Source organism: Vipera berus (genome assembly GCF_964194415.1).
Source record: "Vipera berus genome assembly, chromosome: 3".
Taxonomy (NCBI): domain Eukaryota; kingdom Metazoa; phylum Chordata; class Lepidosauria; order Squamata; family Viperidae; genus Vipera; species Vipera berus.
Window position 1 is genome coordinate 113067521 of NC_138204.1, and position 22083 is coordinate 113089603.

Below are 22083 nucleotides of genomic sequence, written 5' to 3' on the forward strand. Positions count from 1 at the left end.
ATAAATGAAGAGAAAACAAATCCAGCATTTGAATGAACTAAAAATTAGAATTGTTTGAAGTAAAAGGAAGAAATATAAGATTCAAGAACAAGGTTAACCCAAGATACGTTATTATTTCTAGTAACCCTTTATGTACTTACTGTTGAGGTGAGGATTGAAAAGATGGTGTTTTATGAATTTGGTTATAGATAAGAGATAGTATATGGCAGGGATCTTCAAACCTGGCCCTTTTATGACTTGTGGACCAGCTGAGGATTTCTGGGAGTTGAAGTCCACAAGTCATAAAAGGGCCAAGTTTGAAGACCCCTGGTATATGGGATGAAAAGATAAATATTTATAGACTTAAGAGTGGATTAAGGGTTATTACATTTCTTTATACTCGTGATGAAGGTTGGAAAAAACCTTTTTATATATTTCTTTTCTCTATATTATATTCTTTATTACTTTTCTTTTTTTGCACTTTTTACTTCTATTTTTTCTGTCTTTTAGTTTATATCAGAAATTATTATATAATCAAAATTATTAATGAAATCACGTATATATTAAAATATAAATAGTGTTCAAAGAGGAAAAATGATAAAAAGGCTATCATAAATATTCACTGTTGAGATATGGTAAAATTGCAAGTATAGGTGGTTTAAATCTTAAAACATAGATGTAATTTGCCGAAAGAATGGCTGGCTCATTTAATGGGAAGGGTTTGATAAATGGATGAATGTTGTTATTACTATTCTCCTTCAGGGAAAGATAGTAAGACCAAGTAAAACATTTATAGTGGGATTTGTTAAGTGTATTTGGGAAAATGTTCTGCAGAATTCTAATTGAAAGGCTAGGAGAAACAAGCAATCCAGCTTTATGCCAGGCAAGTGGTGAGCAACCAGTTTTTAGCAGGTCACTAAGAAAATGAAACATAAATACATAAAAAAGAAATATATTATACACTGATTTAGAAAAACTATGTATAAAGTGAATATATTAAATTATGGATGATTTGAATGAGTATAGAGTTGAAAGCTGATTGCTAAATTGGTAAGAAGAGTGATGATAGAAAAGTATGTGTGAGAATAAACAGAGGCTGGTGTCTCATTCTTCTTTTACTGTATTTATGGTTACCTGTACTGTATAAGGCAGGGCTTTTCAACCTTTTCACCCATTGTACCACTTTTAGGATATGGCAACATCCAAGTACCACCAGTTGCCTAGCAAGGTGTCAAAAACTTGATGACCAAAAAAAGGAAAAAAGTGATGAAGTACAGGTAGTCTTCGACTTACAACAGTTCGCTTAGTGACTGTTTGAAGTTACAATGGCACTGAAAAAGTGCCCCCCAAGCCACAGCCAAGCAAGACACCTGGTGGCGCTCTTCCTCCTGTCTGAAGTTTTCATTGTTGTGAGCATTTCTGTTGAGGATTGGCAGTGGGGATGCGGTGGGGGGGGGTGTTTGGTTTTTGTTTTTCCCCCCTCTGCTGGGTGGTTGCAGCAGGTTTTGGTCACTTCACATGACCTGGGACACTGTGACCGTCATAAATATGAATCAGTTGCTAAGCATCTGAATGTAAATCACAGGACCCTGCTACAACATTCTAGCTGATTGGCACTTCTGGGCTCAGCAGAAGCACCGGGATCAGCGCCAAGCTCCAGCTGGAGCCTGGCACTAATCCTGGTGCTTCCACTGAGCCCTGACAGCCCTGCATTCCCCTCCCCCTCACTTTTCTAGGATGGTCGCGTACCACCTGCCAGGCTCCAATGTACTACAGGTGGTACCCGTACCACTGGTTGAAAAGCCCTGATATAAGGAATCCTTGAAGTGGATTGGTTGGCAACATGTTTGAAAGATTTGCAGCAAATTTTAGATGGGTAGGCTGACAGAGTTAATAACAGTATGGATTTTAAAATTGATGCATCAAAGATCAAGGAAGCTGTGTTTAGAGCATGTTTGTTACTCACATATAAATACTAAAACTAGAACAAGTAAATGAGTTTATGTATCTCCCTGCAATGTTAACAAAAGAATGGAAACTAGAGAAATTTTAAGAGATGAAAAGACAATGGCAAGTATTTGGTCTGTTGTCTGGAATGAATAATTGTAAAATGCCAAAATGGTTTCGTTTAATAAGATGCTTCTGCTTTCTTTATTATAAGGAAGTGAGAGTTCAGAATGCCAGAAGAAGCATCCCAGTTAAAGTCAGCAGAATAGAGCTGAACTGAGGTGCTTATGAAGTGTCTGTGTATAAAACAAAAGGGAAAGCGTCAAGACTGAATGGATGTTGAATAAACAGTTATCAGTTCAATATAAAAGAAGTACACTGAAGCAATATAGTTTTATAAAGAGAATAAATATTTATTTGCAAAATAAATATGAGGAAAGAGTGAATGGGTCAAAAGGAAGGGGAAGGAGGAGGAAAGTGGGATGGAGCAGATGAACTCCTCCAAAGGAAACAAGTTGAAAGACGCATTTGTATAAAGCAGTGTATGGCACAGAAAAAGTAAGGGTGATTTGGAAGGGTAGAAATGGATGAAAAAGTATAGTGACAGGTGTGGTTTTAAAATACATTATGAGTGTTTTTTTCCCCTTTTATCTTATGCCTTTCATTTCTTTAAGTTACTACTTGTAGTGCTGCTAAGGAAATAGAGGGATAGGTATTTATGTATGCCTAGTAAAAAAAAATCAGGCCTGGTTTCTTTGTGGTAGAACTACAGGCAGATACGACTGACAGAGCATTCTCATACATGACTTTAACTCTGCAGTTGAGTGTGACATAATTTGGGGGAAAAAGCAATTACTGCTTCACCTGGATATTTATAAGCTCCCCATTGGAATTCTGCTGGATTTCTGGAAATGTTCATTACATGATCCCACATTTCTAATGTAGTGTATTTCACAGCAGCATGATTTAGTTTACTAAACAGCAAGTAAAAATATTATATAGATTTGTAATAAAATTATGTTTAAATATTTGCAGACAGATCACATTTCCCTCCCCACTTAGCTAAATCAAGCTCTAGAGGGGCGCACACCAATAAAACGTCAGAGCAAAGACACAGTTTAGGTGGCAAGCCATTGATGCAGCAAGGAAGGTAGCTTTCAGGCTTGGTTCAGAGCTGACAAGACCATATTGTATTTCAGTTCTGATGGAAAAGAAGTTGACCAAAGGTGGTGAAGGTGTTTTGTTTTCTCGCTCTCCTCTCCACCTCTTTCTTCAGAATTTCCTTTCTCCTTTATGCACTTACACATCAAGTGCAGGACCTTTATGACCAGACTTCCCCTGAATCTTTTTCTTCAGCCTTTGCTGTTTTCCTATTTATGCTTTCCCTCAAGACTTTGTAATTTCCTCCAGTTTGAGCCTTGGCAGCACAACATGTCCTGGTGGCAGCTGCAGCCGCTACTGATTTTCTTCTGCTGCTGGATCCCGGCAGGTGCATTCATCCTGATCACAGCCATTGGGAAACAGAACAACCTAAAGGATTAGAAGAGCAATGGCATTTAGGGTAACAGAGGCTTAATTCCGGGAAGCATCTCTTCTACCCTTCACTCATATGGATCAGTAGTACAACTTAGAACTATTTATCAGCTTTTTATTCTCCAAATTTTCCAAGACAATATTATAGAGGCCAGGAACCCAAGAGCAAACTTAACAAGTTCTGGCAGAACCGAAACAGAATAAAACCAAATTGGTTTCCACCCACAACACTGACTTAAGATAGTTTCATTTCTTTATTCAACAAGGGCAGGAAACTAAATGCTAACCTGCTTACAAGTTCTGCTCAATTCGAGAACCTAACAGGCTATATTTGCTAAAAAGCATGCTAGCTCTCTGTTATCCACTAAAGCAACTTTCTTTTCCAGACTTCCACACAAGCCTAAGAAACAGTTGAGTTGGATTTAAGAATTGCATTACGAGTTGCTTTAGTGATCATCAGATGCCATGTGCACACAGCCACTCCTTTAGAAAAGCTTTCAAAATATGGATTTTGAAACAGGCCAGGAGCCATGCCAATTTGTGATCTTGTTTGACTGATGATGAGTGGTTGGAATTGGTATTTCTCTCTTTGCTGTATGTTTTGATTATGATTTTTATTCTGTGCACCACTTTGAGTCTTCTTGATTTGGTGGCTCTCTTTAAATTTAATGAAGCACGCACAGACCTCCCATTCTGCCAGCACTGATGAAATCTGTAACACACTTCGTGAAGCACTTCTTGTTGAGTGAGTTTTACCTATGCACAACGATAAATGTACTTAGAAAAGATAATCTGTATATACCTGGCATTCCGTTCATCTTCATCCGTAGCCTTATATGAAATGGGAAGTCATTCAAGGCAGTGTTTGAAAGAGCTGCACTTATGTTTAAATATTTGCAGACAGGAGTAGTTAAGGGAAAGCCAGAGACTGTGAGCTGGTCTCTTTGTGTGCCTCAACAGTTTCTTTCTGGAGAGTTCCCTGCCCTGGCTGTTTGTAGGACTTGAAAAAGACATATGAATTCTGCTTATACTTTCCATACCAGCAATCAGCTTCTTTGAGACCATCACTTTAGCAACCTTGAGAGTTTGAGACGATTTCTTTGACAAATGACACAAATGCCCTTTTTCTGGTACAACTGTGCCACACAAAATACATCATTTATAAAGAAACAATCTTTTCGTGGCTGTTTTAAAAAAACAAACTAATAAAAGCATCCAGCTTCACTTTGGGTTAATTCATCTCCTATGTAAATCCAGTTATTTTTATGCAGCAGGTCAAGAATTTCAGCATATAATTTATGCACAAAAATCCAGGACCAGACACTACCTATAAATTTGCCATATGTATTTGTGGATAAGTCCATCTATGGATAAGCGAGCCAGTTTGTTGTACTGATACAGGTGCTGGCCTAGAAACCAGGAGACTGAGAGTTCTAGTTCTGCCTTAGCATGAAAGCCGGCTGGGTGATTTTGGGTCAGTCACACTCACTCAGTTCAACTCACTTCCCAGGGTGGTTGTTGTGGGGAAAATAGAAGGAAGAAGGAGCATTATGTATGTTCACCACTTTGAGTTAGTTATAAAATAATAAAAGCAGGGTAAAATCTAATAAGTAAATAAATAATATTTTTTTGATTTTTTTAACCAAAATACCATGAAAAAATACACCACCCATGGATAAGCTGATCCACATTTTTCATGGTATTTCGGTCAAAAATTTCACACGTGGGTGAGCTTGTCTATGTGTATATATGGGAAATGCAGGTACTTAAATGTGTGTGTGTGTTATATATTTTGTGGATAAGCTGAACTTTTTTGGATATCTTTTGGCATTTAAAATTCTCAGCTTATCTGCAAATATGTAAGGTATATTCCATTTTTCTGTAATGGATAACTAACATATCAGTTACCTTCTTTGAGGAGACTGTGGAGGAACAACAGTCGCCCCCATCATACTGACAATAGGCTCGGTTGTTGATGGTGTCACACCAGCCATCAGCAAGGAAAGGCTGTAAAGAAAGAGAAAAAAAGCATTCAGTGAATGAAGAGCAACAGGGAAAGTCAATTAAGTCTGGCACTCACATGTTAGAAAAAAATAATATATTTAAACATATTTTTTGTAAAACAAGAGAAGAGAAACAGACCATCAAAACAGCTATACCGATTCAATTGACAAGAATCACTAAATATGTAGACATACTACTACTACAGCTATAACAGTTTAAGATACATGATCAATGAGGATGCTATGGCAACATCACCTCCCTACTGTATTCTTAGAGAACAACAGGTAAACAAGAAAACCATTATAACTAAGGAGAGAGATAATTTGACTCTCCCCACATTTTTTTGCTGTATTCCACACAATAGGGTTTGTTTACCCAGACGATGATTCATTTACAAAGCCAGAAAATTATGACAGTGAGAACATAGAATAATAATGTTGGAAGAGACCTTGGAAAGAGACCGTATACCATTTCAGGCAAATGGTTGTCCAGTCTCTTTTTGAAAGCTTCCAGTGATGGAGCACCCAAAACTTCTGAAGGCAAGCTATTCCATTGGTTGATTGCTCTAACCATTAGGAATTTTCTTCTTAGTTCTAGGTTACATCTCTCCTTGGTTAGTTTCTATCCATGGTTTCTTGTCTTGCCTTTTAGTGTTTTGGAAAATAGTTTGACCCCCTCATCTTTGTAGGAGCCCCTCAGTGCTATCAGGTCCCCTCTGGTCCTTCTTTTCAATAGACTAGAGTCAGACATACCCAATTCCTGTAACTGTTCTTCATATGTTTTAGCCTCCAGCCCCCTATTCATTTTGTTGCTCTTCTCTGCACAGTCTCAATATCTTTTTTTTTTATGGTGACCAGAACTGGATGCAGTATTCCAAGTGTGGTCTTACTATGGCTTTGTAAAGTGATACTATAACTTTATGTGATATTAATTCTATACCTCTATTAATGTAGCCTAAGGCTGCATTGGCTTTTTTGGCTGTTGCTGCACACTGTTGATTCATATACAAGTGATTTTCCACCAGGACTCCAAGATCCCTCTCACATTTACTGACAATAAGACAAGTTTCACTTAGTCTGTAATAGTAGTTGTAGTTCACAAATACAACTACTAACTGCCTATTGTAGTGAATGCTGGTTTAAAATGACTTCCAGATCACCATCTAAAGAGGAAATGCTGGGATGAGGAAAGTATAATAGATGCCCAAATTTATCGCAGTATGAATTTATTTTTCGCCATTTGAAATGGTGGAGATAAGAGCAGTTAAGAGTTATATGTATGAAGTCATAGCAATATGACTCTTAACTGCTCTTATCTTAACCATTTCAAATGGCAAAAAAAATATTGAAACTGGGATAAATTTGGGCATCTATTATAATTATAGGCAACCATGATAATTCATATAAAAATGCTTATAAGAGGAAAAATGGAAGTTAAAAATAATGAGAAGAAAAATGAAAGGATTAAAAACAATAAAATGGGACATAAAATATGTTGGAAATCATAGGCTCTTAACTACTGCTAAGTAATGCGAATTAAATGGTGGCTGGATAGTTGGAATGGTAAGGAACTGTCAGGACCCACCTCAATCCGCATCTTAGGAAATAAGAACTCTTGGATGCAAGTTTAGTCCAAAAGGAAAATGTTTACTAGGATGGAATCGATTGTGGCAATACAAGACGGAATCTAACAAAGTTACATTTCAATCCTATATAAAGCATTCCCATTTCAGCCCCTCCCCTCATCCATTTGGTCAGATGTCAGGCCCTTCCATGGGAAAGGGAACTCTCCTTGGTTTTATGGTTATTGCTTCCTTTTTTGTTCAAATGTTCCCTGTTGTTTGAAGATGCCTAAAGTCTATCCTCTCCCCCCCCTTCGGAGAGATGGCAGAATCCCCAGAATAAGCACATTGTTCTACCTATACATTTATGAAATGTGATATAAATGGATTCTGACAGGAACCAGAATTCAGGTCCTTTGCATTCTGCCATACTTGGAATTTCAGTTAGATTTCCCATCACTTAACCTAAAATAAGCCAGAATGGACTCTAAATTAGAATTAATATAATTGGATATATATACATATTTTCCAGGAGAATAATTGCTGGCATTTTATTTCTGTCTTGTATTTCTGAACTTCCTTTCCCTTCTTTCTGTACAGGTCTTCGTCTTACAATCACCACTGAGCCCCAAATTTTTGTTGCTAAGTGAGACATTTGTTAAGTGAGTTTTGTTCCATTTTATGACCTTTGTGCCACAGTTGTTAAGTGAACCATTACAATTATTAAGTTAGTAACATGATTGTTAAGTGAAACCGGCTTCCCCATTGACTTTGCTTGTCAGAAGATCACAAAAAGGGATCACATGACCCTGAAACACTGCAACGGTCATAAATATGAGTCTGTTGCCAAGCGTCTAAATTTTGATCACATAACCCCATGGGGATGCTGCAATGGTTGTAAGTGTGAAAGACAGTCACAAATCACTTTCTTCAGTGCCGTTGGAACTTTGAACAGTCACTACATGTGAACTGTTGCAAATCAAAGACTATCTGTACTCGCCAAATGCACAGAGAAATGCTCTCAAGCAATAGCATGATAAATTTTGCTGCAGTACACGAGAATTGTTTCTCAGTGCAAACCAGCAGGTATTGCAAATTATTTTCAATAAACAGTAACCTTTTACAAAGGTGTTTCTTTTCTCTGACCTAGGAACTACAACACATTTTCTTCCAGTTGCAGAGTTTCAGTTCAGGTTTACAGAGGAAAGAGGAAAGGAGGATCCTGTTCAAGCAGGAAATCATTCCCAGACTTTCATAGTTTGAATTCCATCCCCTGACAAGCGTAAGAAATTTCCATCAAAGTCTAGAAAGCATTTTTCTGTGTTTCCCAATTGAAGTCCAAATAAATAAAACAGCCACTCCCACACATCAATGCCAACAAAACAGCATTTTTGCAAAAATATAAATGAAGCCCCATTTCTTTTCCAGGCTTTTAATGCCCCACAAATGATTTATATAATATTTGTAAACAAGAAAACTATAACTTTTATGGACTTATTTGGAAGGCAAGGTTAATTTAGAACATGGAGTTAAATGAATCACAACCTTTTTATGGACTCATGGACTACAACCTTAAAATTATTATTTGTGTAAGCTGTATCCAAAAACTCTTATGTGCATTTCAGTTATGTAGTTTTGGAATTGATTGATTGATTGATTATATTTATATGCTGCCCTTCTCCCTAAGGACTCAGGGCGGCTCACAACAATAAAAACTAAAAAAGAGCATGAAAATACAAAATTTAAAAAAGAATTAAACAGTAGATATGTTCAATACATAGTAATTTAACCCCATAAAACCAAATTTAAAACCATAGTCAGTCCAGGCCCGCTTGTTGGAACATCCATGTCTTCAGGTCACGGCGGAAGGACCGAAGGTTGGGGGCCATCCGCAGCTCCGGAGGCAGTTCATTCCAGAGGGTCGGCGCGCCCACAGAGAAGGCTCTCCCCCTAGGGGTCGCCAGCCGGCATTACTTAACCGATGGAACTCTGAGGAGGCCGACTCTGTGGGAGCGAACTGGGCGATGGGAGGTTGACAATGGCAGCAGGTGGCCTCGCAAATACACCAATTGTGACTTGTTTTTTCAAGATACAGAACCCAGGCACTAGATTTGTCTTCTCTTGTCTTATCTTCGCCCACCTTCCAAATTAGGTTTACGAAATGAAGTAGTGCAAGCTAACCTGGAGGTTTACCTGTCTGTGAGTATCTCCTGGAGGCTTCCTGGGTTCAAAGCGTACAGCCAGGCCTAAGCCATGTAGGGCTTTAAAGGTAATTACTAGCACCTTGAATCGCACCCGGAGGACAACCGTAAGCCAATGAAGCTTACGCAGGAGTGGAGTAACATGATAGTATCAAGGAACTCCCATAAGTACCCGCGCGGCCGCATTTTGCACCAGCTGAAGCCTCCAGGTGTACTTCAAGGGCAGCCCCATGTAGATAGCGTTACAGTAATCCAGGCGAGAAGTGACAAGGGCATGGGTGACCATGCACAGGGCATCTCGGTCCAAAAATGGGCACAACTGGCGCACCAGGCAAACCTGTGCAAAGGCCCCCCTGGTCACAGCAGTTAAATGTACTTCCAAATTAAGCCATGAATCCAGGAGGACACCCAAGTTGCGAGCCCTTTCAAAGGGGGGCAATACCTCCCCCCCATCAAAAGAGATGGAACATGTTGGACAATACGAGATGCCAGTATCCACAGCCACTCGGTCTTGGAGGAGTTGAGCCTGAGCCTGTTCCTTCCCATCCAGACCCGTACCACCTCCAGGCACTGGGACATCACGTCAAGGGCATCACTGGGTTGGTTTGGGGTGGAGATGAACAACTGGGTATTATCTGCATACTGGTGATACCTCACCCCCAAACCACGAATAATCTCACCCAGCAGCTTCATATAGATGTTAAACAGGAGGGGGGAACCGACCCCTAAGGTACCCCACAAGAAAGGGGCCTCGGGGTGGATCTCTGCCCCCCTGCCAATACAAACTGCGAACGGCCTGAGAGGTAGGAGAACCACCATAAAACAGTGCCTCCCACTCCCAACCCCTTGGGCCGTCGCAGCAAGATACCATGGTCGATGGTATCAAAAGCCACTGAGAGGTCAAGTAGGACCAGGACAGAGGAACAGCCCCTGTCCCGGGCCCGCCAGAGATCATCTACCAGTGCGACCAATGCCGTTTCCGTGCTGTAACCAGGTCTGAAACCAGACTGGTACGGGTCCAGATAGTCCGCTTCATCCAGGAATTGTGGAAGCTGATGCGCCACAACACACAACAACCTTTGCTACAAAGCGAAGGTTGGAGACAGGACAATAGTTATTCAACGAGGCCGGATCCAAGGCAGGCTTCTTGAAGAGGGGTCTCACCACCGCCTCTTTCAAGGCAGAGGGGAAGACACCCTCTGTCAATGAAGCGTTGACAGCTGCCTGGAGCCAGCCCCCTGTCACCTCCCCGGCGGCCGAAACTAGCCAGGAGGGACATGGGTCCAGTAAACAGGTTGTAGCACTCAGTCTGCGCATAATCCTGTCCACATCATTCAAAGATACAGGGTCAAACTCACCCCAGATGGTATAACCAAGACCTGCCCCTTCCACTCCGCCGGATTCCACCCAGTCGGAGTCCAAACCAGACCGGATCTGAGCGATTTTGTCCTGCAGATACTGTACAAATTCCTCAGCCCTACCCTGCAAGGGGTCATCCCTCGGTTGCTGATTAAGCAGTGAGCGGGTCACTCTAAACAGGGCGGCTGGGCGGTTATCTGCGGACGTGATGAGAGCGGAAAAGTAAGCACGCTTTGCCGCTTCAATCGCCACTAGGTAAGACTTAAGGTAAGTTCTCAACTGTGTTCGGTCAGATTCGGATCTGCTGGACCTCCAATGACTCTCTAGGCATCTTTTCCGGCGCTTCATCTCTCGGAGTCCCTCGGTAAACCAGGGGGCCACCCGGAATCCACGCCGGGTCAGAGGCCGCAAAGGCACATCCAAGGCCCCAGCAGCCGCCCTCTCCCAGGCTGCCACTAGGGCCTCAGCAGAGCCGTGGGCAAGGGAAGCAGGAAATGTCCCAAGCTCCATCCAGAACCTCTCAGGGTCCATCAGGCGCCTGGGGCGGAACTACCTGGTCAGTTCCGCCTCCCAGTGGCGGGGGGTGGCGTACTGAAAGTCTAGCCGGAGAAGAAAATGATCGGACCATGACAGAGGATGGATGGTTAAATCACCCCTACCCAGATCATTAATCCACTGCCCAGAGATAAAAACCATTATGAGTCTCTTTCCTTCTACCTTTCCCAGCACTAGCGTCTTCTCCAGAGAGCTAGGCCTTTGCATAATGTGTAGGATAATTTGAACCTTGTGCCTCAGGTGAGAATTATGGGTTGATTTCTTTGATGATCCATTAGTTTGTTTTCTTGGCTGTCCATAGCATTCTCAGGAGTCTTCCGCAACACTAACATCCAAAGGCATTATCCTGCTTCTTCAAAGTCCAACTTTCATTTCCATAGAATACTACAGGACTACCAAGGCTTGCATGATTCTGATTTTTGTAGGTGTAGACAGCTCAGAGCATTTGAATATTTTTCCCAAGGCCTCTATGGTTGCTCTATCCAGTGTTAATCTGCAGTTATCTATTTCTTGCCTGTTTGTTCCTTTACGAGTGAGGGTTGCTCTTACAAGGCAGAAGCTGTTCGCCAATTCAGTATATTTATTCCCAGTTCTAAGGATAGTTGTTCAACTTGTTGGTATTAGTTTGGTTTTCTTATATTTAATTTTATGCCCGTTTTCTCCTTGTTTTTAATCCAGCAATAAAAAAAGAATGAAATGAATTGATACAGATCTAGTCTGATCCATTTTATTTTCCCTTTAACTTAGCAAATGGCCAATATAATAAACTGAATGAGCATAAGAAATCTATCTGGTTCAACATCCCAAATAGTTGTCAATGGCAAAACATTCAAACATTGGATGGATTGATCCAAACTGATGAAGTAAAAAAAATTCCACAAAGCAATATTATACCTACTGAATGTATTGTTGAGGATGGGGTAAGCAACCATATACATTCCATAACAGGATTAATAGGATTGGATTTATGACTGGATCAGCATGTACACTTTTCTGAGAATACTTAGAAGGCTACTTGGACAGATATTAGCTGGATTGTTTCTTTCGTCCTTAGGAATCAGGAGAGAACAGTTAATGGAACTGAACAAGGAGGTTGGTATTGGATCCAACCAATCAGAGTCAGTTTTCAAGGGTTTATCAGAATTAAGCCATCCATTCCACCTCCAATAATTTTGCTATTTGCTGTGCAGACGTTGTTTGTGGCAGGGTGGATTTGATTTAAATCAAGTCGATTTAAATCAAAAATTTTAAAGAGCAACTGTCATCTCTGTCCGGCAGCAGCTCCTCCTCTGACCCACTGTTGACTCACCAACAGTCCCATTCACTTTAATGGGACAGCTGGTGATGCAGCAGTGACGCATCAAGGTGAGGGACGTGGCAGGCAGCAGGTGAGTGGATGCCCGCTAACAGGTGCCGCCATGATGGATCTGAAATGTCAGGTGCTCTTTAAATGTAAGGACTCATTCTTGCTGGTAGTTAGAATCTTTAATATTATTAATTGCAAACAAAATGAAGGTTTTCTATTTAGAATAATCTGTCAGGTTAGTAAAACAGCGATATCAGAACCGATTTTAGGTTAATAGGTTAATCACACATAGTTGGAAAACTACTAAATAAAATTCTTTTATTTAATTAAAACAGAGCCTGGTATAGATGCCTTTCTCTTCAAACAATCATACAGTTTGTAGTGTACATAGATTTGCAAAACAATGGGATAAAGGAATATTCCTGAACTTTGTTTTATGATTTATCTCATGGTTACTGTGAAATTGTGTGAATGCATCAATGCCGTGCATGTTATCTCAGCTTGCAGAGCTTGAATTCATTGAATGTTTACAAAAAATGTAAATATTGCAGAATACACAGCCTCATGCTACATAACTAAGCTCCATTTCATGCTGAGTAAACTAAATTATTAATGTATCTTAAATAAAAAACTATATTTAGATAGATTTTTACTCCAAAAGCATTTTATTAAAAAAAAATTGATAAAAAAATTTGAAAAACGATTTAAATAAAAAAAATCCGATTTAAATCAAAATAATCTTTTTTTAAATTTTTTTTTTTAAAGAAATCAATTATTATCCACCCTGGTTTGTGGATCTCAGAAGAGGTCACATGTGATCACTCTGGAGAACTTGAGTAACTCAAATGATCCCTGGGATGGTTAGGCTGGTTGTTCAGCCGAGACACCTGTTTCTAACTCTTAAACAGGGATTTATAGGACTTTTGAAAAAGTCATTAGGTCTTGAAGATGATGTATTATGTACAGCTACTCATTTGGCTTTAATTGGACACGTTCCCAATCAAATTAAATCCTTAGATTTCAGCTTAAAGATCACATTTGTTGAGGCTTTTGCTACTGGTGTCTTCTGAATTTTACTCTTTTATTGAAAAGCATATATATGTATGACAGATGCACACACAACATTAAAATGTAGAGGTATCATATAGATAAGAAAGTTATATGCTGTCAAGGCAGTTCTCTTTCCAACTGTAACATACAGTTGTGAAACCTGGACCAGCAGAAAGTCTGAGCCAAAAAAAGAATAAGAATTTCATTTCATTTCTAATGCTGTAAATTATTTTGGAGACTACCTTGAACTACAACAACAAATAACTCAATACAAAATGAAATAAAACATAATGAAGCTAAGACAGTTTGGACACATAAGGCAAAGGCAAGAGCAATTAGAGAAGACTCTGAAACTTGACAATCAAAGAAGAGGCTAATTCTACTGCTAATATCTTCAGTTGTTATATCCCTGAACTGTGATTTAAAGTCATCAGCCATTTTAGTAACATAAATTCTTCTAAGGGGCCTTGTATAACCTCCCTTTATTTGGGGGGGATGTTCAGTTAACTTCCATATTCAGGGCTTGCTGCATCAAATCCTGCATACCTTTATGCAAACATACTTGTAAATAAGCAAATGTTATAACAAGGTCGAAACTGTTGGGGAAACTGGCTTTCTTCTCCACTGCAGATAACTGACCGATTGTTTCGCAGAACTGAAGGAGCAAACCCATATTTGCTACTATTGGCTTGGTGCTCTTCACCACTACACACTGAAATAGCATGTACACATGCTGTAGACATGTACACATCATTTTAAAATAAAGAGTTCTGTTATTTTGGATACTTTATAAACCTATTTTCCTACCTCATTTAATTTGTACCAGGCTTATAAAAGATGCATTTTCATATACTTCTAGAAGATCCTATGCCTGGTGCCCGAATTACAGTACATGTTACAACCTCTATTTTCTAGCTACAAGCCCTCTACCATGGTTCTCACAGTAACCAAGGCTCCTTTTCCTAATGCAATTTTGTCTCAACATTGTAAAATGCTTTCAAGTAGGCGTTCTACAGAATTGCAATCTGCTGTGACCAAGGACCACACTTGATTTTGGGAGGAGAGGAGTGGATGCCTGCACAGATGCCAGAAGTAGGTTTGGCCCGATTTATTTTTGAATTTATTTATTAAATTTATTTATTTTTAACTGTAATGCCTATTTAGAGTGCGTGTGGCGACTCGCATCTGTTCCCCACCTAAAAATGGTGGAAAACCTCATCTGCTTTCAATAATGACAGCTAAAAAGAGCTGCAACAGACTTAAGCAGACGATCCCATTTCTCAAAAATTTAAGAACCATTGCCAGACTGTATCAGAACCACGGTCTGTCTCTCCCTCTATTTGGTTTCTGGAGGTGATATCACTAAGTGCTGATATCTCCTCTGACGCGACTCTAGTGTTGATTCAAAATAGTTGAGTGGGCCAGGAATTGGTGGCTGACGGTATCCCAACTGGCTTTGCTTTTTTTGTGGTAGTGTTCTCTATTTTGCACCTGACAGCAGGAATAATCTGCCTATGAGAAACTTCTAAGAAGTGAAAGTGAACCATAGGCAAAAAAAAAATCTTCAAGGAGGGGAGAAAAAAAGCAGTTCCGAGGTTTCTTTTAGAGAGCAATGAGGAACAAAAGGACAAGGACTGAACCAAAGCAAATTTTAAACTATATATGTGAAATTTTTAGTCATATTTGATAGACAACTACCCATTCCAAAGTATTAAATTAGGGGGGGGGGGGGAAAGGATCACTTTGTACAAATTCTGCTTTCAGCAAGGAAAAGAAAAAGGACTAGAAAGCACACGGCTGTTGTCTGAAAAAGGGCAGTTCCAAAAACGAGAAGCATGAAACCACTTTCCATGCCATCTGTTCTTGTCATAATAGTACAAGATTAAAGCGACCTGGAGCATCTGTAATTCAAAGTCTATTGCACTAAGCATCGTTATTGCTGATGAACTTTCCAAATGCTTCCTCCCTTTTGCACCCTCCTTGTGAATTTACAAATGTTTCATTCCTCACTACACTTAATTCCTGGCAGAGAGAGTCTGAAAATCTCAGAAAGAAAGATGAAAGGCCAGAAGGGAAAACAAAGTTTAGCTATTCTGGAATCAGACAGAGAAGAAAGAAGAGTTAGAAGCAATCCAAATTACATCATAATGGGCAAGTCACCACTGAACTCCAGCATTTGATTTATAGTAAATTAACTATCATAGCATTTTTCAAAATTCGATGTTGTTTGATGAAATTTGGAGGCCTCTATTACTAATCCTTTCCATACTTCCTCTTAAAGAACTATGCTTCCCAGGATTGGTGAGAAATTAGGAACAAGTATTATACAAATATAGTATATCCTCACACTTTGTGATGAGAAGGTGCTAACTGCTTTCACATCTCATGCCCACGTGTCCTAGGAAGTCATTACATGCTAAATGTTGAAAGAACACGGAAGAAGGCTTTTTATTTGCCAATTAAAAATAGCACTAGACTTTGATCCAGAAACGACCCAAGTAAATGCAGATTGATTCTACTTACAGAATGAAAGATGATCTGGATTAACTTCCAGGCATGATAGTATGGGTTCTACCAATTCAAATTGTCATGTGAGATTATATATATGAATATTTACATTTAAGAATCCTATGCAGATTAAAAAGCAGTATAGCAGGGAATGAACTATATGAAGTCCTTGACTTACAACAGTTCATTTAGTGACTGTTTGAAGTTACAACACCACTGAAAAAATTGACTTATGACCATTTTTCACACTTACGACCATTGCAGCATCCCCATGACCACATGATCAGAATTTTTGGCTCAACATGGTCATAAGTTGAGAACTACCTGTATTCCAGAGGTCAGATTTCTTCTTCCATATGGATTACAGGATTGATTTTCAGCCTGAAGAGGCATTATTTGTTTGATAACCACAGAGGACTTTTCTGCAACATGTTTAAATCAAGTTCAGGGATGTAAATCAAGTCAGTTAAAAAAATCACTCTTTGGAAGTTACAATTGAGTTAAACTGTTAAGAAGCCTGCTAATCAAGTCCCTGTACAAACAAGATGCCCACTTTTGAGCTCTATACTCCATGTCTAGTCTGGTCCATATCACTGAGGGCTTGGAGTTGGACACACTAAATAGCTGGTGACCAACCTCTCTGAAGCCACTAGACCAGGGGTAGGCAACCTCGGCTCTTTTATGACTCATGGACTTCAACTCCCAGAATTCATGCTGGCTCAGGAATTCTGGGAGTTGAAGTCCATGAGTCATAAAAGAGCCGAGGTTGCCTACCCCTGCACTAGACTAACTGAATTCCGCACAGTGGAAACGTCCCTTGTAGTGACTGCTTCCTTCCTGAATTGCTTAAATTGAACTATATATAATGAGCATCTCTTCTCTCTGTATGTGTACTGATCACACAAGGTACATTTTCAAAAACTGGGAACTGGCGACAATAATCCCAATTTAAGTTGAGTGGCAATAAAAAGGACCCAGCAAATAAAAAATCCTTCTGAGTGTGATAAAGTACATTATATACAAAACACCTAAATAAAATCAAATCTGAAAGAGATGATTGGGGGGAGGGGCACAGAGGCACAAAAATGTTTCCCTAACTGTCTCTTTGGCAGGAGAGAGAGAGAGAGAGAGAGAGAGAGAGAGAGAGAGAGGGAGGGAGGGAGGGAGGGAGGGAGGGAGAGAGAGAGAGAGAGAGAGAGAGAGAGAGAGAGAGAGAGAGAGAGAGAGAAACAGACAGATAGACTATTTCTTACCTCACAGGAAGTAATACAATGAATAGATTTTGGGCTAGGATACCATTCCAATCTTCCAGTACACACAATACTCTGAAGAGAGATAAAAAGAGTTTTGCATTAGTCAGAAGATAACAGCAAGCAATCTTTAGTTTTTTTAAAAAAATTATATCTTATATATATCTTATTTCGCCAAAGATCTATTACATTCTATACAGTGTTAAAGATTTTGTGCAACTGGGTTTACAAATTCTATACACAATCTCCTATTTGGTAAAAAAAATGATTCCAGATAATTTTAAGATTTGCATCATCCTTCTAAAAAAAACTTGATTTGTAAACATTATACAGTATTTGTAGGCTTATATTTGAAAGATATTAATAAAGATTTGATTTTTGAACCTACCAATTCCCACAAAATAAAAAAAAGAAAATAATATTATTCTTAACTAGCCTCAAAGCATGCCTATACTTTTTGGTAAGTACTGTAGAAGCATTTACATTAATTTACATCACTCCTATTATATCAAGGCTACTCTCTATATAGTGGGAAATAGGTAGTGAAATATTTCCAAGCAGATTAAGTTCTGAGATAAGAAAAAGAACCATAGTTAAAAGTACTTTACACTATTCACTATTTCCATATTTTTCTATACTTAAAAAGCATCCTTGCTTTTTAAGCATCCTTGTTTTTACCATCTCCATTTACTTTTTTATATATTGTCCTTTCTTCTTTGTAATTTTCTGTTTTTGAGGATCTCATGAACTCCTTCCAACCACAACTTTTTCAGTCTTCCCCATCTTTATAATTTAATCTCTATTCATTTGCTCTATATGAAGAATCCCTCTCAATAGGCTTCCTTCAAACTGTATACCCTTCTGTATTTCATCCTCATTCACTCAACATTAATTCATTCTTGATTATTTGTCACACACATTTCTGAAGCACCCCGTTCTCAGTGTATTCAACTTATTTCAGGGTTTCTCTTGACAGACCCAGCTTGTTCCCATGTAATAAAATGAACAAAAGTAAACTCACATACATAACTATTTTTGCTTCTTTGAATAAAGTATAAATACATTTAGATTACTGTGTTTGTAGTTGATGACTCCAGTTGGCAGATTTCAGTCTGCTTGACCCTAATCAATCTAGCCCAGGTCCCTAATCCACTTCATTGTTCTTCCTACCTCACCCTGATCTGTATGGCAGATACCTCTTGGAGACAATGACTCAACAATGCCATTAAAGTTCACAGAATATCCAGTCGACCATCAAGTCGAAGAAGAGAAGTGATTTGAAAATTTACAGAAGGATCAAGAAATGAACAAAAAGAGAATTATGTTAAGTGACAGCTTCTGGCAATGGGAATAATTTAGTTTCACAATAACAAAACCTCCTCCCTATATTAATCTCCTTTCTGTTTCCCGAATCCCAGGAGAATACTTTTATGTAGTAAGGGGTTTTCAGCTGGAAGGCAAAACATTACACAAAAAATCAACAATGGGAGAAAATCAACTCAAGAGCATTCCACTTCAGAATTACAGGCCTTAAAGGGCGTAGTAGATACCTTCTTCCCATTTGAACATAACCGGCAGCACATTTGTAGAGTTTATATAATATAACACACAATAGTGTCTAAAGGAATGAATCTTCGATAATCCTGAAAATTCCCATGAGGAGAAATATAATCTTGGGTGGTAATTCAACTCCATAATAACACAACTTGGTTTTATTTTAAATGTTTTAAATGCCAGCCATATTTCTTCATTTTCAGGCAAACTCAATTAGATGAAACAACAGAATTATAATATCTGAGGTATTTTAGCCATTCCACTGAGAGGGATAAGAGTGCAACTAGAAAAAAGCTAAACATCAGAGTCAGAGATTCAGAATAACAAAGCCAGGGTGTATCATGATAACTTAGAATGCTGACAAATAATCCACAGATGTTTGCAGACTATTTTTTTCCTTTTTTTTCTGTACCTATGCTTGTCTTCTTCCCAGAAAGAGCTTGAAAGAATGCCAGGCAAAGACTCAAATAGTCTACCTTCCCAAGCATCAACCAAGCATGAAAAATGTTGGATATGTCTACATTCCTTATTTAAAAAACATAATTAAGTGAAGTTCTTAAAACTATATTCCAATTGTTTCCAGCCATTAATACTTCATTGTTGTCTTTTCCCACTGCTAGTCTGGTTGGATACTTGTTCCATAATAACTTCATCATCGGTTATAAAAAGCAATGATTTCAAAGCACTATATTGCCAGTAGAGTTAGTAGTCTATTTATTACACTTATTTATCACATTTAGAAACCACCCATCTCCCTCACAGGGGGGCTGTAATGTTTTGACTTTCCCATGACATTTCAATGGAGCACAATCTTTCACATATTCACTGCAACAGCCATGGTCCAGCTGTCATGTCATGTTTTGTTAGAGAACAGCAAGCAGATAATCAATGAAGCTTATTAAACACCAATACGTGAGTGCAGATAATGTGGGATGATGCAAAAGCAGAGGGAATGGCCATGAAGAGCAGGAGGAAGAGCCACTACCAAGGCAATGGTCAGATAAAAGGGGCTTGAGCCTGGGCCAAGAAAATAATATGAGAAAAAGTCTCAAACAAGATCCAAGTTCACATGGAGATAAAGTAAGGGAGTGGGGGGTCACATTTGGTTCTGTTACAAGACTCCATTACTAGAGCTGTTAAAACAGTAGCCCTGATCTATATGTCATGGGTTCCTTAGTTAGGTCTAGTTTGTTGCGATGTCATTACTCTTGCATGTCAAAAACAGGACAGGAAATTTATTTTTTTATCTATTACATTTGTTTGCTGCCCATCTGACCACAAGATAACAGCAACGTTAGAATAGAATAGAGCTGGAAGGGACCTTGGAGGTCTTCTAGTCCAGCCCCTCGCTTAAGCAGGAGAACCTATACCATCTCAGACAAGTGACTGTCCAGTCTCTTCTTAAAAACCTCCAGTGATTGAGTGCCCACAATTTCTGGGGGCAAGCTGTTCCACGGGTTAATTGGTTGTTACCAATACTTTATGGCCAAATCTACCCTTTGCAGCTACAGCTAAGTCATTTTCAAACACGAGGCCTAGATTGGAGTTCTTAAAAGGGGAAACAATAATCTACATTCTCTCCAGGTAAAAATGCAGCTTTGATTTTCCATTCCATGATGACTGTGATAATGAAACCTCCTTTTTTTAAAATATTCAAAATGTTAGAATCCCAAAAAAGGAACTTCTAAGTAAGCATGGAGAAAAAGCTTGCCCGTTTAATTAGAAATCCAAGCTTCAGCCAGAGGAAGGAGGACAATGAGTCTTGCACATCATAACTCTTTAAGCTCTTTCAAAAATAACTTCCTTTTCTGTGGGTTGTTTTTTTTTTGCTCAGAGTCATACTCACTCCTCACTCATAGCTTTCCCACTGAAACTGGACTATAAGATGGAAATGTTCACTGAAGAAACTGTAACCTTAGATCAGTGCTTTCCACAGTTCTAGGTAAACAGACTATAATAATAATAATAATAATAATAATAATAATAATAATAATAATGATAATAATAATAATAATAATAATAATAATAATAATAAGAATAAGAATAATAAGAATAATAAGAATAAGAAGAAGAAGAAGAAGAAGAAGAAGTAGAAGAAGAAGTTGGAAGGGACCTTGGAGGTCATCTAGTCCAACCCCCTGCTAAGGCAGGAAACCCTATACCATTTCAGACAAATGGCTGTCCAGTCTCTTCTTAAAAACTTCCAGTGTTGGAGCATTCACCACTTCCGGAGGCAGGTTGTTCCACTGGTTAATTGTTCTAACTGTCAGGAAGTTTCTCCTTAGTTCTAGGTTGCTTCTCTCCTTGACTAGTTTCCATCCGTTGCTTCTTGTCCTGCTTTCAGGTGCTTTGGAGAATAGCTTGACTCCCTCTTCTTTGTGGTGGCCCCTGAGATATTGGAACACTGCTATCATGTCACCCCTCACCCTTCTCTTCTTTAAACTACACATACCCAATTCCAGCAACCGTTCCCTATATGTTTTAGCCTCCAGTCCCCTGATCATCTTTGTTGCTCTTCTCTGTACTCTTTCTAGAGTCTCGACATCTTTTTATATTTTTATATTTCACTTTCAAAGTTGCAGCACTTCCACTTCTTTTTACCTGGACTTTGGTAGGTTTCGATCTGTGGTCCATGGTATCAGCAGTGACATTTTCAGGCAATATCACAGGATCTCTCGGTAGGAACAGACAGGAAGGTTTGCATGTAGCTCCTGGCACAGGAAAAAAAAAAGAGAAGTAGCAGATTATAATTTCCATCGAGAAATGTGCAAATTGCATGGTCTTCCATAAGGATTTGCACGATCTCCAATTTGAGAACATAAAATGATATACTGCTCTGCTACTTAACAAAACTTCATTCATCAACAATTGTGATAATCTTTTAATTACAAAAGAAGAAGAGAAAGTCTAGATTGTTTGGTTGGGACTTATGTATATAAGGATGCTATTTTCTCTGCTCTACCCCCACAGTTGTCCCCTGCCACATTGCCCCGTGTCTTTGGCCTCCTACAATTTTTTACATTTGATAATCTGGAAGAAGTAAATCTTTAAGCAAAAAAAAAGTGCTGCTTTTCAAAAGATACACATGCACAATATTATCTCCTCATTCCCTCTCCCCACCCATCCTATATAATTCCATGTGTGAACATGCTCTGTTCTTTGGCTCCTGAAACCCCAAAAGACTTTACAAGCCTTTGGAAGCCCCATGTGAACAGGCGCCATTCTTTGGAAGTCAAAATGGACGAGTTTTGTTTTGAAACAATGATAAGCAGCAAA

The 22083-nt window shown here is 39.0% G+C and overlaps 1 protein-coding gene across 1 annotated transcript in view; it reads right to left on the minus strand.

Moving 5' to 3' along the window:
• Window positions 1–3381: 3381 nt before the first annotated feature.
• The window catches only part of PAPPA2 (pappalysin 2), a gene marked incomplete at both ends in the record, with an annotated part of 161357 nt that continues 142655 nt past the window's right edge, over window positions 3382–22083 (minus strand). The window contains 4 exons of the mRNA XM_081325236.1: window positions 3382–3456; window positions 5368–5466; window positions 17257–17328; window positions 21409–21518. Coding sequence (XP_081181362.1) covers window positions 3382–3456; window positions 5368–5466; window positions 17257–17328; window positions 21409–21518 — 356 coding nt within the window. The remainder of the gene's footprint in view (window positions 3457–5367; window positions 5467–17256; window positions 17329–21408; window positions 21519–22083) is intronic.